The sequence below is a fragment of the Aethina tumida genome, chromosome 4 (genome assembly GCF_024364675.1).
Source record: "Aethina tumida isolate Nest 87 chromosome 4, icAetTumi1.1, whole genome shotgun sequence".
Classification (NCBI taxonomy): Eukaryota; Metazoa; Arthropoda; class Insecta; order Coleoptera; family Nitidulidae; genus Aethina; species Aethina tumida.
The window spans coordinates 18,468,298-18,483,403 of NC_065438.1; the positions used below are offsets into that span (position 1 = coordinate 18,468,298).

Genomic DNA, 15,106 nt, shown 5'->3' on the forward strand with positions numbered 1-15,106 from the left:
TCATAAAATTAATTATCTAATTAATATTTTCCTATTTTATAATAGAATTGGATAAAAACTATTAAAAAAACTTTTTTGGAAATCCTTTGAAGAAATCACAATAATTCGTAAGTTATAAAAAATTAAAATAAGTTTGTTTTAATGGAAACAGAAATTTCAATAAACATAAAAGTAACCGTTTAGAAATGTTAGAAAATATATACAAATAAAAAATAATGATTGTAAAATGTAAAAAAATATATTTATTTATTTATATTCATTATATTTTTAAATTTTATTATTTTTATTTTTTCTAAAATTAAGTCGATAATTAAAAGTTTTATATAGACAGTTGAATTGAATTTAAACTGTCAATGAAAATAAACGTTTATTCGAAAATAATGTTAACAATTATTAAAAAATTATCTAAAATAATTGAAATTTAAAATTAAAAAATTATAATAAAATTTTTTAATGAAAACCAAAATTTCTATAAACATAAAGATTAAATATCAATTTTTCATTAAACAATTAGATATTAAAAAAATAAAAAGAAAGTTATTAATTATTATTTCACATTCAATAATATTTCAATAATTCAATTTAAATAATTTTCATTTTTTTTTTTCACTTTAAAATTAAATTGATAGGTCGTCAATAATTATAATTAATTTGATTATTTAACTAATTTTTTACAATTTTAAATAGGCAGTTGAATTCGATCAAAACTGTCTAAATAATAGAAAAATAAATATTTCTACAAAAATAATATTAATATTTTTTTTAGAATTTGTTAAAATAACTGATTTTATAAATAAAAAAGTTGCATTGAATGAAAATAAAAGGTTCTATAGAAATGTTGAAGTAATTATTCACAAACTTGATTATTTAATTAATATTTTCCAATTTTATAATAGACAGTAGGACGGGATCAAAACTGCCCAAAAAACTATTAAATAATGAAATTATATTAAATTAGAAAAAAATAGTAATTTTTCAATTTGTATCTATGAAATGGACATAATTTTCATTTGTTAACAATAAACTGAATTGATAGGTTGTTAATAAGTATTACAAATTTGATCTTTTAGTTAATATTTTACCAAAAATTAAATATACACTTTTATAGAGAAAATATATATTTAGTCTTTGATTTTACTCTAATAAAATGTATCATCGAATTGCATCAAAATGTCAAAAAAATCTATTAAAAAACATTATTTTAAATTTTAAATATTAAAAATTTACATTGCATAAAAACCTATATATATGTTAAAAATGAGAAAACTGAAAGTAAAAAGAACTATAATTGTTTTAAAGAATAGAAATCAATTCTAATGATATTTTAATTATAGATTTAATACTATTTTCAAATACTTTCTCAAATAATGAAATTTCGAACTAAAAAATTAAATTAAAATTTTTGAATGGTAATAAGAATATAAAATTAAAAAAAATGTTAAAAAAGTAAATATTAAAGAATGATGATGTAAATATCAATTTCAGTGAATCAATTTAACGTAATAATTATTAAGATTTAAAAAAATTAATTATTTATTTATGTACAGTTAAATAATTTTTAGTTTTTGCCCCAGGATAAAATAGATATATCGATAATAATTATTTTAAGCTCGAGTGTTTAATTAATAATAGTATATGAATTTATAATAAACAGTCCAGTAAGATTAAAGGAGTTTTTGTTTCTGTTAAACGACGTAGAAATACAGATATGTGGTTGTTAAATTGTAACCAAGTAGCAAAATGAAATGATAAACGATTCCCGCACAAAACCAACGTGAATAGTACCTCGGCCATTGCTGCGGCGCGAATATATTCCACCAAGAGGGCCTCTTCTGCCTGGCCTCCGGCGGCGACCCTTCGATAACGCCTTTCCGACGCTTCCTCTCGAACTTAATCGCGTGCCAGGACTTCCTCCTCGCCTTCTTATCGACGATCTGCACCACTTCCTCCTCGATGTTGGGCCAGGAGCTGTCGTGCCGTCTGGCAACGTAAGCCGTCTCCTCGATCCACGGGTCCTTCTCGTGGACCACTTGCAAAACTTCAGTGTTCATTTCGGCGCGTTTAGTCGGTGGCTGGGGCCATTTTAAAGGGGCAGAATTGTGCAACAAGGCTGACATGTAACGGGCACTGCAACGAGTACTTTCACAGTCATCGGAGCATGACACAGAACTCTCTCCTCGGCCCGGGGAAGAATCCGTACGCGGAACCCGAGCTAAAACCACTGGCACCGCAATATCGATAACTCGGAATCGAAATAAACCACCGTCGATGGGTCGGGTGAAACTGAGTCAAAAATCGCGACGACGATCGATTGGCGAGCACAAAGTACGAAACGGTACGGTCGCGAAAGAAACCTCTACTCCGGAGTGTTGTCGGCAGTGCACTAACCTACTGCTAGACCGTCTCGTATCACCAGGCTATATCCACCAGCTCTCGATGCAGCATGCTACTTTCACGAATATATAGACGCACACGACGCCTCGGTCGCAGAACAAACACAACTGTTCCACGTATATACCGGGTACGATCGGAACTGTCAAGATGTTGCCCGTGTGCGGGTCACCCACTACCACAACCACCAACACGTGTACCCGAAAACGAGAATCTGTGCCGGATTTAAATAGACGAGATATCGTTTGAACTGTTCGCCGACGTTGTTCAGACAGGCAGGAATCGTTTTGTACCAAAATGATGATGGCCTACTAGGTCGTTTGTTTGACTAACTGTTTAGCGGTTGTCTGTTTGTCAGGTGTCTGATTTGGCAATCATTTTTTTTATCGAAACTCCATTGTTGCTTTTATAACTATAATTTGGCTCAGAGATTTAGATTAGTGCCAGGTTTTGCCAAGAAAGTTTGAATAAATCCTTTGATTAGTTGTATTAAAATAGTTAATCTAAAGCAAAAAATATTATGTACAATTTGAACTAAATTAACTAAAAGATGTTCCTGTAGATTACATGTTACAATTAAATATATTTTAAATAAAAATCCCAAAATTAAAAAAATCTTTAAGAACTATATTTTGGAATTTCAGAAAAAAGTATTAGTTTAAAAGGGAATAAAAATGTTTTCCAAAATTCCTAAACATAAAAAAGTATTTTTGATTCTAATATTCCAAATATTTTCTAAAATTCGAAGGATGAAGCTCCTTTTCAATTTATATATTTTTCAAATTGAATATTGTAGTGAATTATATATATTCTTAAACAAATTCAAAAGTATAAAAAGTTCTAATTTTTTTTAAAGCTAAAAGATGATGTTTTTTTTCTATTTAAAATTTTTCCAAAAATTTTAAGTAAAAAGAAATTGGAATTGTTGAGAAATTTCTGTAAATTATATGTTATCTTAAACAAATTCTAAATATTTCTAATTAAAAAATATTATGGTAAATTTTTTTGAAACAAAAATTATTTTTAATTTCCTTTATATAAGAGTATACAAAATATTTTTTAAAATTTAATATATATATATATTATATATTTTAAATAAATAAGAATTTTGAATTGTTGAGAAGTTTCAAAAAATTATATATATTTTTATACTTTTTTCTAAAAATTTCTAATAAAAAAATAATTTTTAAAAGTATATATATGTTTTTTTTAATCTGAAAAATGAATTTTCTTTTCAATTTAAAATTTTTCCAAATATTTTAAATAAATAAAATTCTATTTTTTTTTTTTCTAAAAATGACTAGTTAAAAAATATATTTTGGAAAATTTATGTAAAAAAAAATTAATTTCTGTGATATAAAAGAAAATAAAAGATTTTTCAAAATTTGAAAGAATTTTTCTCACTTTAAATTTTTCTCAAATTGTACAAAAACTTATTTGAACACATTTAATTTCTGTGATCTATGAAATAAATAAAATTCTAATTTCTTCTAAAAATTTCTAATTAAAAAGATATAGTTAGTTTTCCATGGTATAAAAGGGTTTTCTAATCAATTTAAATTTTTTCTGAATTGAATATATTTCATATTTATTATATATTTTAAATAAATATTCTTTTTATTTTAGAAGGTTTAGTGAATTATATATTATCTTAAACAAATTCTACTTTTTACTATTTCTAATTAAAAAATATTTTTGAAAAGTACATTTTAGAAAATTTATTTATAAATAAAGTAGTTTTAATTTCAATGGTATAAAAGGGTTTAAAAATGTTTTCTATAATCTAAAAGATAAATTTTCATTTCAATTTAAATTTTTCCTAAATTGAATATAATATATTTATTATATATTTTTAATAAATATTTTTTTTAATTATTGAAAGAGATATTTTTATTTTTTTTTTTTCTAAAAATTTATAGCTAAAAATATTTTTAAAAAGTACATTTTGGAAAATTTATGTGGAATCAAAATATTTTTAATTTCCGTGATATAAAAGACTATAAAATCAATTTTTAATATTTGAAAGATGAATTTTCTTGTCAATTTAAATTTTTCTCAAATTTTATATAATACATGTTTGTTACATAATTTAAATAAATTAAATTTTTGAATTGTTGAAAAGTTTCAGTGAACTATATATTATTCTTTAACAAATTCTAAATTAAAATTTAAAATTTGATAAAAATTTCTTTTAAAAACTATTTTTAAAGGCTACATTTTGAAAAATTTATTTGAAAATTTATATTCTCTTTTCAATTTAAATTTTTTCTACTAATATATATTTTAAATAAATATTTTTGAATTATTCACGTTTTCTATTAAAGTTATAATTTAATAAACATTTTGAAGAAAGGAATTTTAATTAATTTTGTAATATTAATATATACTTTAAAATTTTTGTTAGAATGAATTAAAAGAAAAAAAGATTTATGTTGAATATTTTTGATTTTTTTTATTTCATTAGATTATTTGTCTAGCAATAAAATATTAATACCTAATTAATTTTTCATATCTATAATATAATAAAATATAAAAAAATAAAATATATATTACATTAAAAAATAATAATTCTAAAATAGACAATCATTTAAATTTTTATAATTTTATACATATTAATTGGATAATTTAATGATAATAGAGAGTAGTAGAATTTTCAAATAAAATTTTATGTAAATTGGAAGAATTTGATTAATTGTTTCTAAAAATACAATTTCTATGTTTGTATCATAGTTTGAATTGAATTAATTAATCTATAGTATACTTTAACTTAATTAAATTACAATAAATCTGTGATCAATCTATTTTTAATTAATACTGGAAGATTTTCTAAATCAATTCTTCTAGAAACAAAATTATCTTAAAAATCTTAATTAATTGTTCCTAAAAATAAAATTTCTAGATTTTTTATCGTATCCAGTTTTGATTTAATTAATCAATCTATATATTATACCTTGACTTATTTATATCACAAAAAAAAAAACAGTGATAAATTTTGTCAACAATACAATTCAGTTTAAAATAATATTACGATCTTCCCCGTATCGCAAAACCGGCCACACTTATTGGTTATTTAAAGGACAGCACCGATAACGAGAGTAAACACTTTAATTTATAAATTTATTAAAATATATAGTGCTGTATATTCGCGGAATTTATTTTTGTAACGTCCCACATTTACATGATCTTACCCTTGAACCTGTTTTTCTACGGGGAACAACATTACTAATGTATTTTTCGCTTGAATCGCACGCATTTATGAAAATTATCATCATCAAACCATCACTTATTTATTGCCTTTCAAGCTTTGTTGCTCCTGGCTTCGGAACATGTGTTTACCAATTATGTAAAACTTGCATAACCACAACTAGTTGCTAACAACAATACTTATCATAATTGGTCATCAACCTTCGTCGCTGACGGTACCAATAATATCGAATCGAATTGGGTCAGTCCCGAAAAAATCTGTGAATCCAATTGGACCCGATCGGTCCGGTTAATTTCGTGCGGGGCACGGACGGCCAATAAATCGTCGAACATTTACTTGTGATCGATCTGGACTGGGATCTCCGTGCAGTTCGGATCGGTCATGTGTGTCCCTCGATTAAACTGTGACGAACGGAAAGGAAATTCGCAAAGGGAATCTAAATGTGACAGATTTTTTGCACGTAACTAATTTATGTTCCAGATGAATATTTGATTAAACGTTTTTAATTATTTATATTTAATCCATCGAATTTCTTTTGAAGGAGTTAACCGATTTGAAAGTTTTTTATTTAAATTTTATTATTATGCATATTAATTAATATTACTCAAAACTTTTAATCAAAAAACAAATTTCTTATAATAAATCTTAAATTTCAAAAGATGAAAAATTGAATTACATTTGTATAAAGGTATTTAAAATTATAAATAGTTTATGAACAAAAGCAATGAAATTTACATGTAAAAAGTCTTATATTACAAAGTATAGATAAAAAATTTACTAATTTTAATATTGTTTTAAATATTAAATAGTAAGAAAACAAATAAATTCACGTAATATCTTTGTCTTGTAATTAATTAAATCAGTAATTTTCTAATTTGAAAACCAATTTTTAGAATAAAATTTCTTGTAAAAAATCTTAAATAAATAAAACAGTGAATTTTCTTCTAATTTTCAGATTTTTTATTATAGTTTTAAATATTTTAAATACTCAAACTATCAGATTAAAGTATTTATTAGATAATTTACAAAATTATAGGAAGTGTATGAGAAAAAAATCTAAGAAATTCACATAGAATACCACTTTCAATTTTATTATCAATCTTCATTCATTACAACTTTGTTTCGTAATTAATTTTAAACCATTTTTTAGAATAAAAATTTTTGTAAAAAATCTTAAATCAAAAATTGAATTTTCTTGTAATTTCCAAATTTGTTAATATAGTTTTAAATATTTTTAAATACACAAATTTTCAGATTAAAGTATTTATTTAATAATTTATAAAATTATAGGAAATGTATGGGGGAAAAATCGAAGATACAATACCACTCTCAATTATATTATCAAACTTCAATCATTACAACTTTATCTCTAATTAATTAAATCAGTAATTTTCTAATTTTAAAACCATTTTTAGAATAAAATTTTTAGTAAAAAATTTTAAATCAAAATAGACACAGTTAAAAATTGAATTTTCTTCTAATTTTCAATTTTTTTTTAAATAGTTTTAAATATTCCTAAATACACAAATTATCAGATTAAAGTATTTATTCAATAATTTATAAAAATATAGGAAGTGTATGGGGGAAAAATCGAAGAAATTAACATACAATACCAGTCTTAATTATATTATCAAACTTCAATTATTACAACTTTGTCTCGAAATTAATTAAATCAGTAATTTTCTAATTTTAATTGAATTTTCTTCTAATTTTCAAATTTTTAAAATAGTTTTAAATATTCTTAAATACACAAATTATCAGGTTAAAGTATTTATTGGGTGTAAGGGAAAAAAATCAAAAAAATTCACATACAATACCACTCTTAATTATATTATCAATTATTACAACTTTGTCTCGTCATTAATTAAATCAGTAATTTTCTAATTTTAAACCCTTTTTTAGAATAAAATTTCTTGTAAAAAATCTTGAATCAAAACAGACAGCTAAAAATTGAATTTGCTTCTAATTTTCAAATCTGTTAATATTTTTAAATAAACAAAATATCAGATTAATTAATACAAATATTATTAAGTTTCAATGATTACAATTTTGTCTCGTATTTTTCAAATTTAAGTAAGGACTTTAGAAAGGTGTAAAGTTTAATAAATACTTAAATAAAAAACTTAATGTCCCAAAAGTTTAATATAAACCAAAAATATCTTATAAAAAATCTTAAATTACAAAAGATAGGTAAAAGATTGAATTTTCTTCTAATTTTTAATATAGTTTTAAATATTTTCAAACACACAAACTATAAGATTAAGGCTTTATTTAATAATTTATAAAAATATAGCAAGTTTATGGGTGGGAAATTGAAGAAATTCACAAATATACCACTTTCAGTTATATTATTAAGTTCCAATTACAATTTTGTCTCGTAATTAATTAAATGATAATTTTCTAATATTAAAATCATTTTCAAGAAAAAAGAATATAATCGTGTTATGTAAATTTAAGGATTTTCAAATGGTGTACAGTTTAATAGATAACATACATAAGTAAAAAATCCTCAAATTTTATTAAATGTACCCCAAAATTTTAATTTTAAACATAAATTTCTTGTAAAAAATCTTAAATTACAAAATTAGAAAATAAAAAATTGATTTATCGTCTAATTTTAATTTTGTTTAATTTAGTTTCAAATCAACTTCGTCCCTGACACGACCAATAAAATCGAATCGAACTGGGTCAGTCCCGAAAAAATCAGCGAACCAATCGGTTAATTTTGAGCGAGACACGGACGCCAATAAATCGTCAAACATTTACCTGCGATAGATCCGAACGGCCATCTCGGTGCATTTCGAACTCTCCACGTATGCGTCCCTTGATTAAATTGCGATAAACGCTTTCGGATATTCGCAACGGGAATACAAATGCGGCCGATACGTTTGCATGCACTTAATTTAACTACGCTCCAGACGACTATGTGATTAAACGTTTTTAATTATTTTAAGTCTAATCGATCGACTATTTTTGAAATAAATAAAACTGACCCACTTGAAAGTAAGTGTATTAATTAAGCGTCGTTATTATGTGTATGTATATTATTACATTTCTAAATATAGAACGTTATTAATTGCGCATCCATGTAGTCAAAACACTTTAATAACAGTAGTTGTAATAATATACTACGTTGATGACGCCACAGATAACTTATACTGCCTGTATAAACTCTTTAATGTGAAGAGGCACGTTCACAACTCTATGGGTTTAATGGTATGGGGTGTTATTGCTTATGGTGCCACAGTAATTCTTTAAACTTCCAGGAAGCCTCCCATGTGAATTTATTGCCTTGGCCACCCAGATCTCCAGACCTTTCCCCAATGGAAAATGTGTGGGATATGATGGGGCGATGCTTAACGACTCTTAATGAAATAAGACGTCAAATTCAGTTCGCCTTGGATGAGATACCACAAGAAAATGTGGATAATCTCATTAGATCGATGCCACGATGTCAATGAGTGTGTTAATCAAAGAGGGGGTCCGACCCATTATTAGCTTCTGACACTATGCTTCAAGATTTTTGTTTAATTTTTTAATTAATTATTTGTGAAAATTGGAATAAATCAATTATATCTAAGCTTTTTGCACGCAGTATATATTAAAACTAACAGTCAAATTAAATTTTGACGTCATAACCTTTATATTCCTTTGGAAAATAATTGATCTCTTATAATTAATTTAGTGTAACAATAATGATAAATTATTTTAGTACTTAGCAATTACTCAAACAAGCAGCAAATGTTATCAGTGTCTAAAAATATTAGTACCTTTTTAAATTTATAACACAAAATATTAAATCAAGCTTATAATTAACATGTAATTAATAAATTAAAATATCTAATTGTAACCGGATTTAATTAAAAACAACCTTGTTTATTGAAAAGATATGTGAAAACTAATAAAAGCAAATCAGAATGCGCCCAACAACAAATCGAAATATTTTATCACATTGCACATGTGCTTGGAACAATCTGTGACAATGTCGAATGGAAAGTTACTTGCTATTATAAATGTATCTATAACAAATATTTGCTATGTCTAATATCAATTACATACATACGAACTATCAGTTATTTGCATTAAATTGTGCACAACAAGACACTTGTCTAATTGGAAAACTGAAATAATAACTATCAAGTGGGTTTTCTTAATAACTATAAATAGAACTGCGTTTTGACTGAAGTGATTTAAAATGGACAGAAATATTTGATCTAAAGATTAATAGATATTTATAGATAAATAATTTAGGAAATATAAGAAGTCTATTAACAAAAACACATTTTTGTTGAAATATGGATAAAAATTGAATTTTGTTTTAATAAATAAAGTATTTTTTCAATTTAGTCTTAAATATATAGTAGTGGCCATAATTATAGCAATTTAAATTAAAATTTATTAAAAATATGACATGTAATACTTGAATTGAATTCCAATTGACTGAAGTGATTTAAAGTGAACGGAAATCTTTGGTTTAATAGATATGTAAGAAAATACATTTAGATTATTAAATTTAGGAAATATAAGAAGAAAAAAAACAATAAAATATCAACCAAAACAAAATTTTTGTTGAAAAATGGATAAAAATTGAATTTTGTTTTAATAAATAAAGCATTTTTTTTAATTTAGTCTTAAATATATAGTAGTGGCCATAATTATAGCAAAATATGAGATGTAATATTTGAATTGAATGCCAATTGTTTATAGTTTTCTGTTATTTTTGTATCCACTAAAACAACTAGTTAATCTAAGTTTATTTTTCAAAAATTTGTATGTTTTTTTATTTTTCAGTGGACAAAATTATAGGTACTTTTTACTGTATAAATAGAATTGTGTTTTGACTGAAGTGATTTAAAGTGGACGGAAATCTTTGGCCTAAAGTTTGATATTTAAGAAAGAACATTAAGATTATTAAATTTAGAAAATATATGAAGTCTACTAACAAAAAAAAAAACAGTAAAATACCAATCAAAACAAAATTTTTGTTGAAATATGGTTGCTTTATTTATGTCCAGTTCAATTCATAAAAATATATGAAACAGACCAGAATAAGAATGTAGTAGTTTTTGTAATACTGAATAAAACTACAATAATATAATAATTATTATTAAAGTTTAAATTAAATAGAAAAGTTATAAAATATTTAATATTTTAAAAAGTTAGTATAATAATGTCCACTACTGTACTTATACATCATCAAGTGAGTTTTCTAATAGTTATAAATTAAAAATAAAATTCTAGTCTATTTTGTCACCTCAAAGAAAAATATGTTTTAATCATATTTTAAAGATTAATTTAGGTCTTTTTTCGATCTGAAGCTTACCTACACCATTCCACAACCATTAAAGTGCAGTGCATTTAGATGGTATAACTTACCTGAAAACAAAAACATAAAAATTAATCGCAGGCTACAAAAAAGACATTAACAAAGCAGTAGATTGTCTATCATCTTTCAGTTTTCTTTCAGAATTTCAGTACATCAATAGTACATTATCCAAACAAAAGCTACAACATAAAAGGTTTCCCCTGAACAAACCCAGACGATAACAATAACAACTTTTTATGTCTGGAAACATTCAATCAATCAACTGGTTACATTTAACAAATATTTTCCTGTCGAACTATTTTAATGTTATCTTGTTTGCAATCACCCAATTTGCAATTAACCCATAACATTAAAATAATGTGCATAACTTATAAAGCGTAGGTCGACGACCCACTCGATAAAATCATATTTTGGTAACGTTAATTATATGGTGCGTTACATATGCGACATATCAGTTAATGAATACCAAAGTACAGTTACCATAATCGATGCTCACGTTAAAATTTGTACCGAGAAACTTAATGTCGTAACATTTTTATAACCCACTTGCAGTTGATTATGTGTAATTATCGTTATTAGGCGCATGCGTCCGGAAAGTGGGCGTGACTTTGTGTCATTCCCAACTTGTCCCAACTCTACACCCTAATCCACGTCGACTTATTTAAATGAGGGTCAAAACAGCTTGTGGTAAAACTTCCCAAAACCAACAAATTACTCCGTCCCCGAAACGTTTTACATTCTAGATCTGGTATCGCGGATTATCCCCTTCCAAATTTATCACCTAGGCGAGATAAACCGCCCCGATTAGCCTCGTGGATTTAATAATGTCCGCGCCTCACGAACCCCCACGTTACGACATTTTTGTGTAAGACGAGATGCGAGTTGAAAACTGTTGACGAACATCTGTTAGATTTTGTTATGCTGTTAGGGAAAGCTCGATGAATAATACGGGCATCATTAAGGTTACGGATTTATATAATGTTTTCTAAAAAAACAGCAAGTTTATGGTGGAAGAAAAGCAAGGGCATTCACACGTAATGTCACTTTCATTTATGTGATTAAGCTTCTATCGTTACAACTTTGTCTCGTAAGTAATTGAGTCAGTTATTTTCTAATAACTTCTGAAGGGTATGAAGTTTAAAAAATATATAAGTAACAAAAAGTGTGAATTTTTAGGAAATGTGTCAAAAAAATTTAATTCAATACAAAAGTTTTTTGTAATAAGTCTTAAATTACAAAAGATATATAAAAAATTGAATTTCCTTCTAATTTTTTAATACAATTTTAAATATGTTTAAATATATACTATCAGATTAAGACATTTATTTAATAATTTCTAGAAATACAAGGTAAAGGTGGATGATAAAGAAATTCACCCAAAATATCATTTGAAGTAATATTATTAGTTTGTTGTTACAACTGTCTCGTAATTAATTAAATCAATAATTTAACTTTAAAACTATTCTAAAATTAAATGTCTTTTGAAGATTGTATAGTTTAATAGATATTTAAATAAAAGCATTGACCTTTTACTAAATATGGCTCAAAAATATAATTTAAAACAAAAATTTCTTGTAAAAGATCTTAAATTATAAAAGACAGATAAAAAATAAAAAGTTCTTCTAATTTAAAAACAATGAGCTTTTACTAAATATTCTTAAAAAAATTTTAATTTAAAACATAAATTTCTTGTACAAAATCTTAAATTATAAAAGATAAATAAAAAAATGAAGTTTCTTCACATTTTAAAATTTTTTAATATAGTTTTAAATGCTTTTAAATACACCATTTATCAGATTAAGGAATTTACTTAATAATTTCTAAAAATACAATTAGTTTATGGTAAAAAAAGGCAAAGAAATTCACATGTAATATTACTTTAAGTAATATTATTAAGCTTCAATCATTACAAATTTGTCTGTAAATAATTAAATAATTAAATTAAAACTAAAACCAACAAAACTAAAAATATAATTATGCAAATTTAAATAAGAATATTTGAAGAGTGTAAAGTTTAATAAATACCTCAGTAAAAACACTGAGCTTTTACTAAATGTTCCTCAAAATTTTAATTTAAAACATATTTTTGTAAAAAATCTTAAATTTTAAAAGATAAATAAAAAAATGAAGTTTTTTCTTATTTTATAATTTTTTAATATAGTTTTAAATAATTTTAAATACACCATTTATCAGATTAAGGAATTTACTCAATAATTTCTAAAAATACAGTTAGTTTATGGTGAAAAAAAGCAGACATTCACATTTATTATCACTTTCAGTTATAACATACTATTAAGATTAATCATTACAACTTTGCCTCGAAATTAATTAAGTAATTTTCTAATTTTAAAACCATTTTCTAGAAAAAAGAAATAGTTTGTAAAAACTAAGGACTATTGAAGTATAGATAGATATTTAAGTAAAAAAACATTGAATTACTAAATATGGCCTAACGTGTAAAACAGAAATGCATGTGAAAACTATTTATGTTGAAAGCAAAACAAGGGTATTCACAGGTAATCACATTCAGTCGGTTATTAAAGCTCCAATCATTATAATTTTGCCTGGTAATTAATTAACACGGTAATTTTCTAATTTTAAAACCATTTTCCAGACAAAACTGTAACCGTGTTATGCAAATTTAACTAAGGACTTTTGAAGGGTGTTCCCGTTAAATTAAGCCGCGCTTAATTGCAGCCACTAATTAATTTAACGTTGATGCTCGCACCGTTCGTTATATATTTTTTTCATTCTTTCTGTTTTATGAATCCGAATAATTCACAATTAGCAGTGTCACGTGCCTAGGGGGCCTCGGCTATTAGCATATTCCGGTCCCGCGTAATTGTTCATTTAAGGCCAATTTCAATTTATCAAAGAGTCCGGATTATTACGTAATTACGTTAATTGACGAGCGCACTAATTAAACCGCGTGTCCAGTGTGGCTCGGCAAATTGGGTGACGAGTTCGCCGAAAATGTTCACGGATCGGTAACGGTACCGACGAAAGCAAAAGTATTCGTGATTCACGGCCCCTGTCAAGTGCCAGTATCCAGAAATCATCGGAATTTAATGACCGGTCGCGTTAACGCGAAAAAGCTCAGCCTCCAAACACCGACATTTTTTAACGCCTCCGGCTATTTTTAACGCCATTTATACTGCGAAAAAAACGCAGCACCTTGGTATAATAGATTTATTTCTAATTTTTTTTTTGGATAAATATTAACCTAATAATATATACCTAATACCTAATCTATATTTAGGATACCCATAATATTGAGTCGTTACCCATAATAGACAAATACATAATGAATATTTTTATATTATTTGAGGTAATTTTTGGAATTACCATATAATATTTCAAGGAATTTTACGTTTATATCAGGTTACCCATAATTTTGAGTCGATACCGATAATACACAAATACATAATGAAAATATTCAAAGTAATTTTTGGAATTACCATATGATATTTTATAGAATTTATACGTTTGTTATCAGAATACCCATAATTTTGAGTCGTTATCCATAAATCACAAATACATAATGAAGATTCTTATATTATTTGAGGTAATTTTTGGAATTATCATATAATATTTTAAGGAAATTTGTATTTGTATCAGGTTATCCATAATTTTCAGTCGATACCCATAATACACAAATACATAAAGAAAATATTCAAAGTAATTTTTGGAATTACTATATGATATTTTATAGAATTTATACGTTTGTTATCAGAATACCCATAATTTTGAGTCGTTATCCATAAATCACAAATACATAATGAAGATTTTTATATTATTTGAGGTAATTTTTGGAATTACCATATAATATTTTAAGAAATTTTACGTTTGTATCGGGTCACCCATCATTTTGAGTCGATACCCATAATACATAATGAAGATTTTTTTTAGTAAGATTTTTATAACAATTGAAGTAAATTTGGGATTACCATATGATATTTTATGGAATTTATACGTTTGTTATTAGGATACCCATAATTTTGAGTTGTTACCCATAAATCACAAATACATAATGAAGATTTTTATAGCAATTGAAGTAATTTTTGGAATTACCATATTATATTTTAAGAAATTTAGAATATCCATAATTTTGAGTCGTTATCCATAATACTCAAATAAAAAATGAAGATTTTTAGAACAACTGAAGTAAATTTTGGTATTACCAT

General features: G+C 25.0%; 1 protein-coding gene across 8 annotated transcripts in view; it reads right to left on the bottom strand.

Annotated features, from left to right (window-relative positions):
* LOC109602002 (TLD domain-containing protein 2) overlaps nucleotides 1–15,106 on the bottom strand; it is a 159,120-nt gene that overhangs the window by 57,190 nt on the left and 86,824 nt on the right. The window contains exon 1 of one of the 8 annotated variants that reach the window (XM_049966581.1): nucleotides 1,786–2,469. The exons of 3 other annotated variants lie outside the window; for them this stretch is intronic. In XM_049966581.1, coding sequence (XP_049822538.1) covers nucleotides 1,786–2,117 — 332 coding nt within the window. In that variant the 5' untranslated portion in view covers nucleotides 2,118–2,469. Of the gene's footprint in view, nucleotides 1–1,785; nucleotides 2,470–15,106 lie in introns of those variants that run through there. 4 more of the 8 variants (XM_020018307.2, XM_049966573.1, XM_049966571.1 and 1 more) reach the window with 4 other exon arrangements.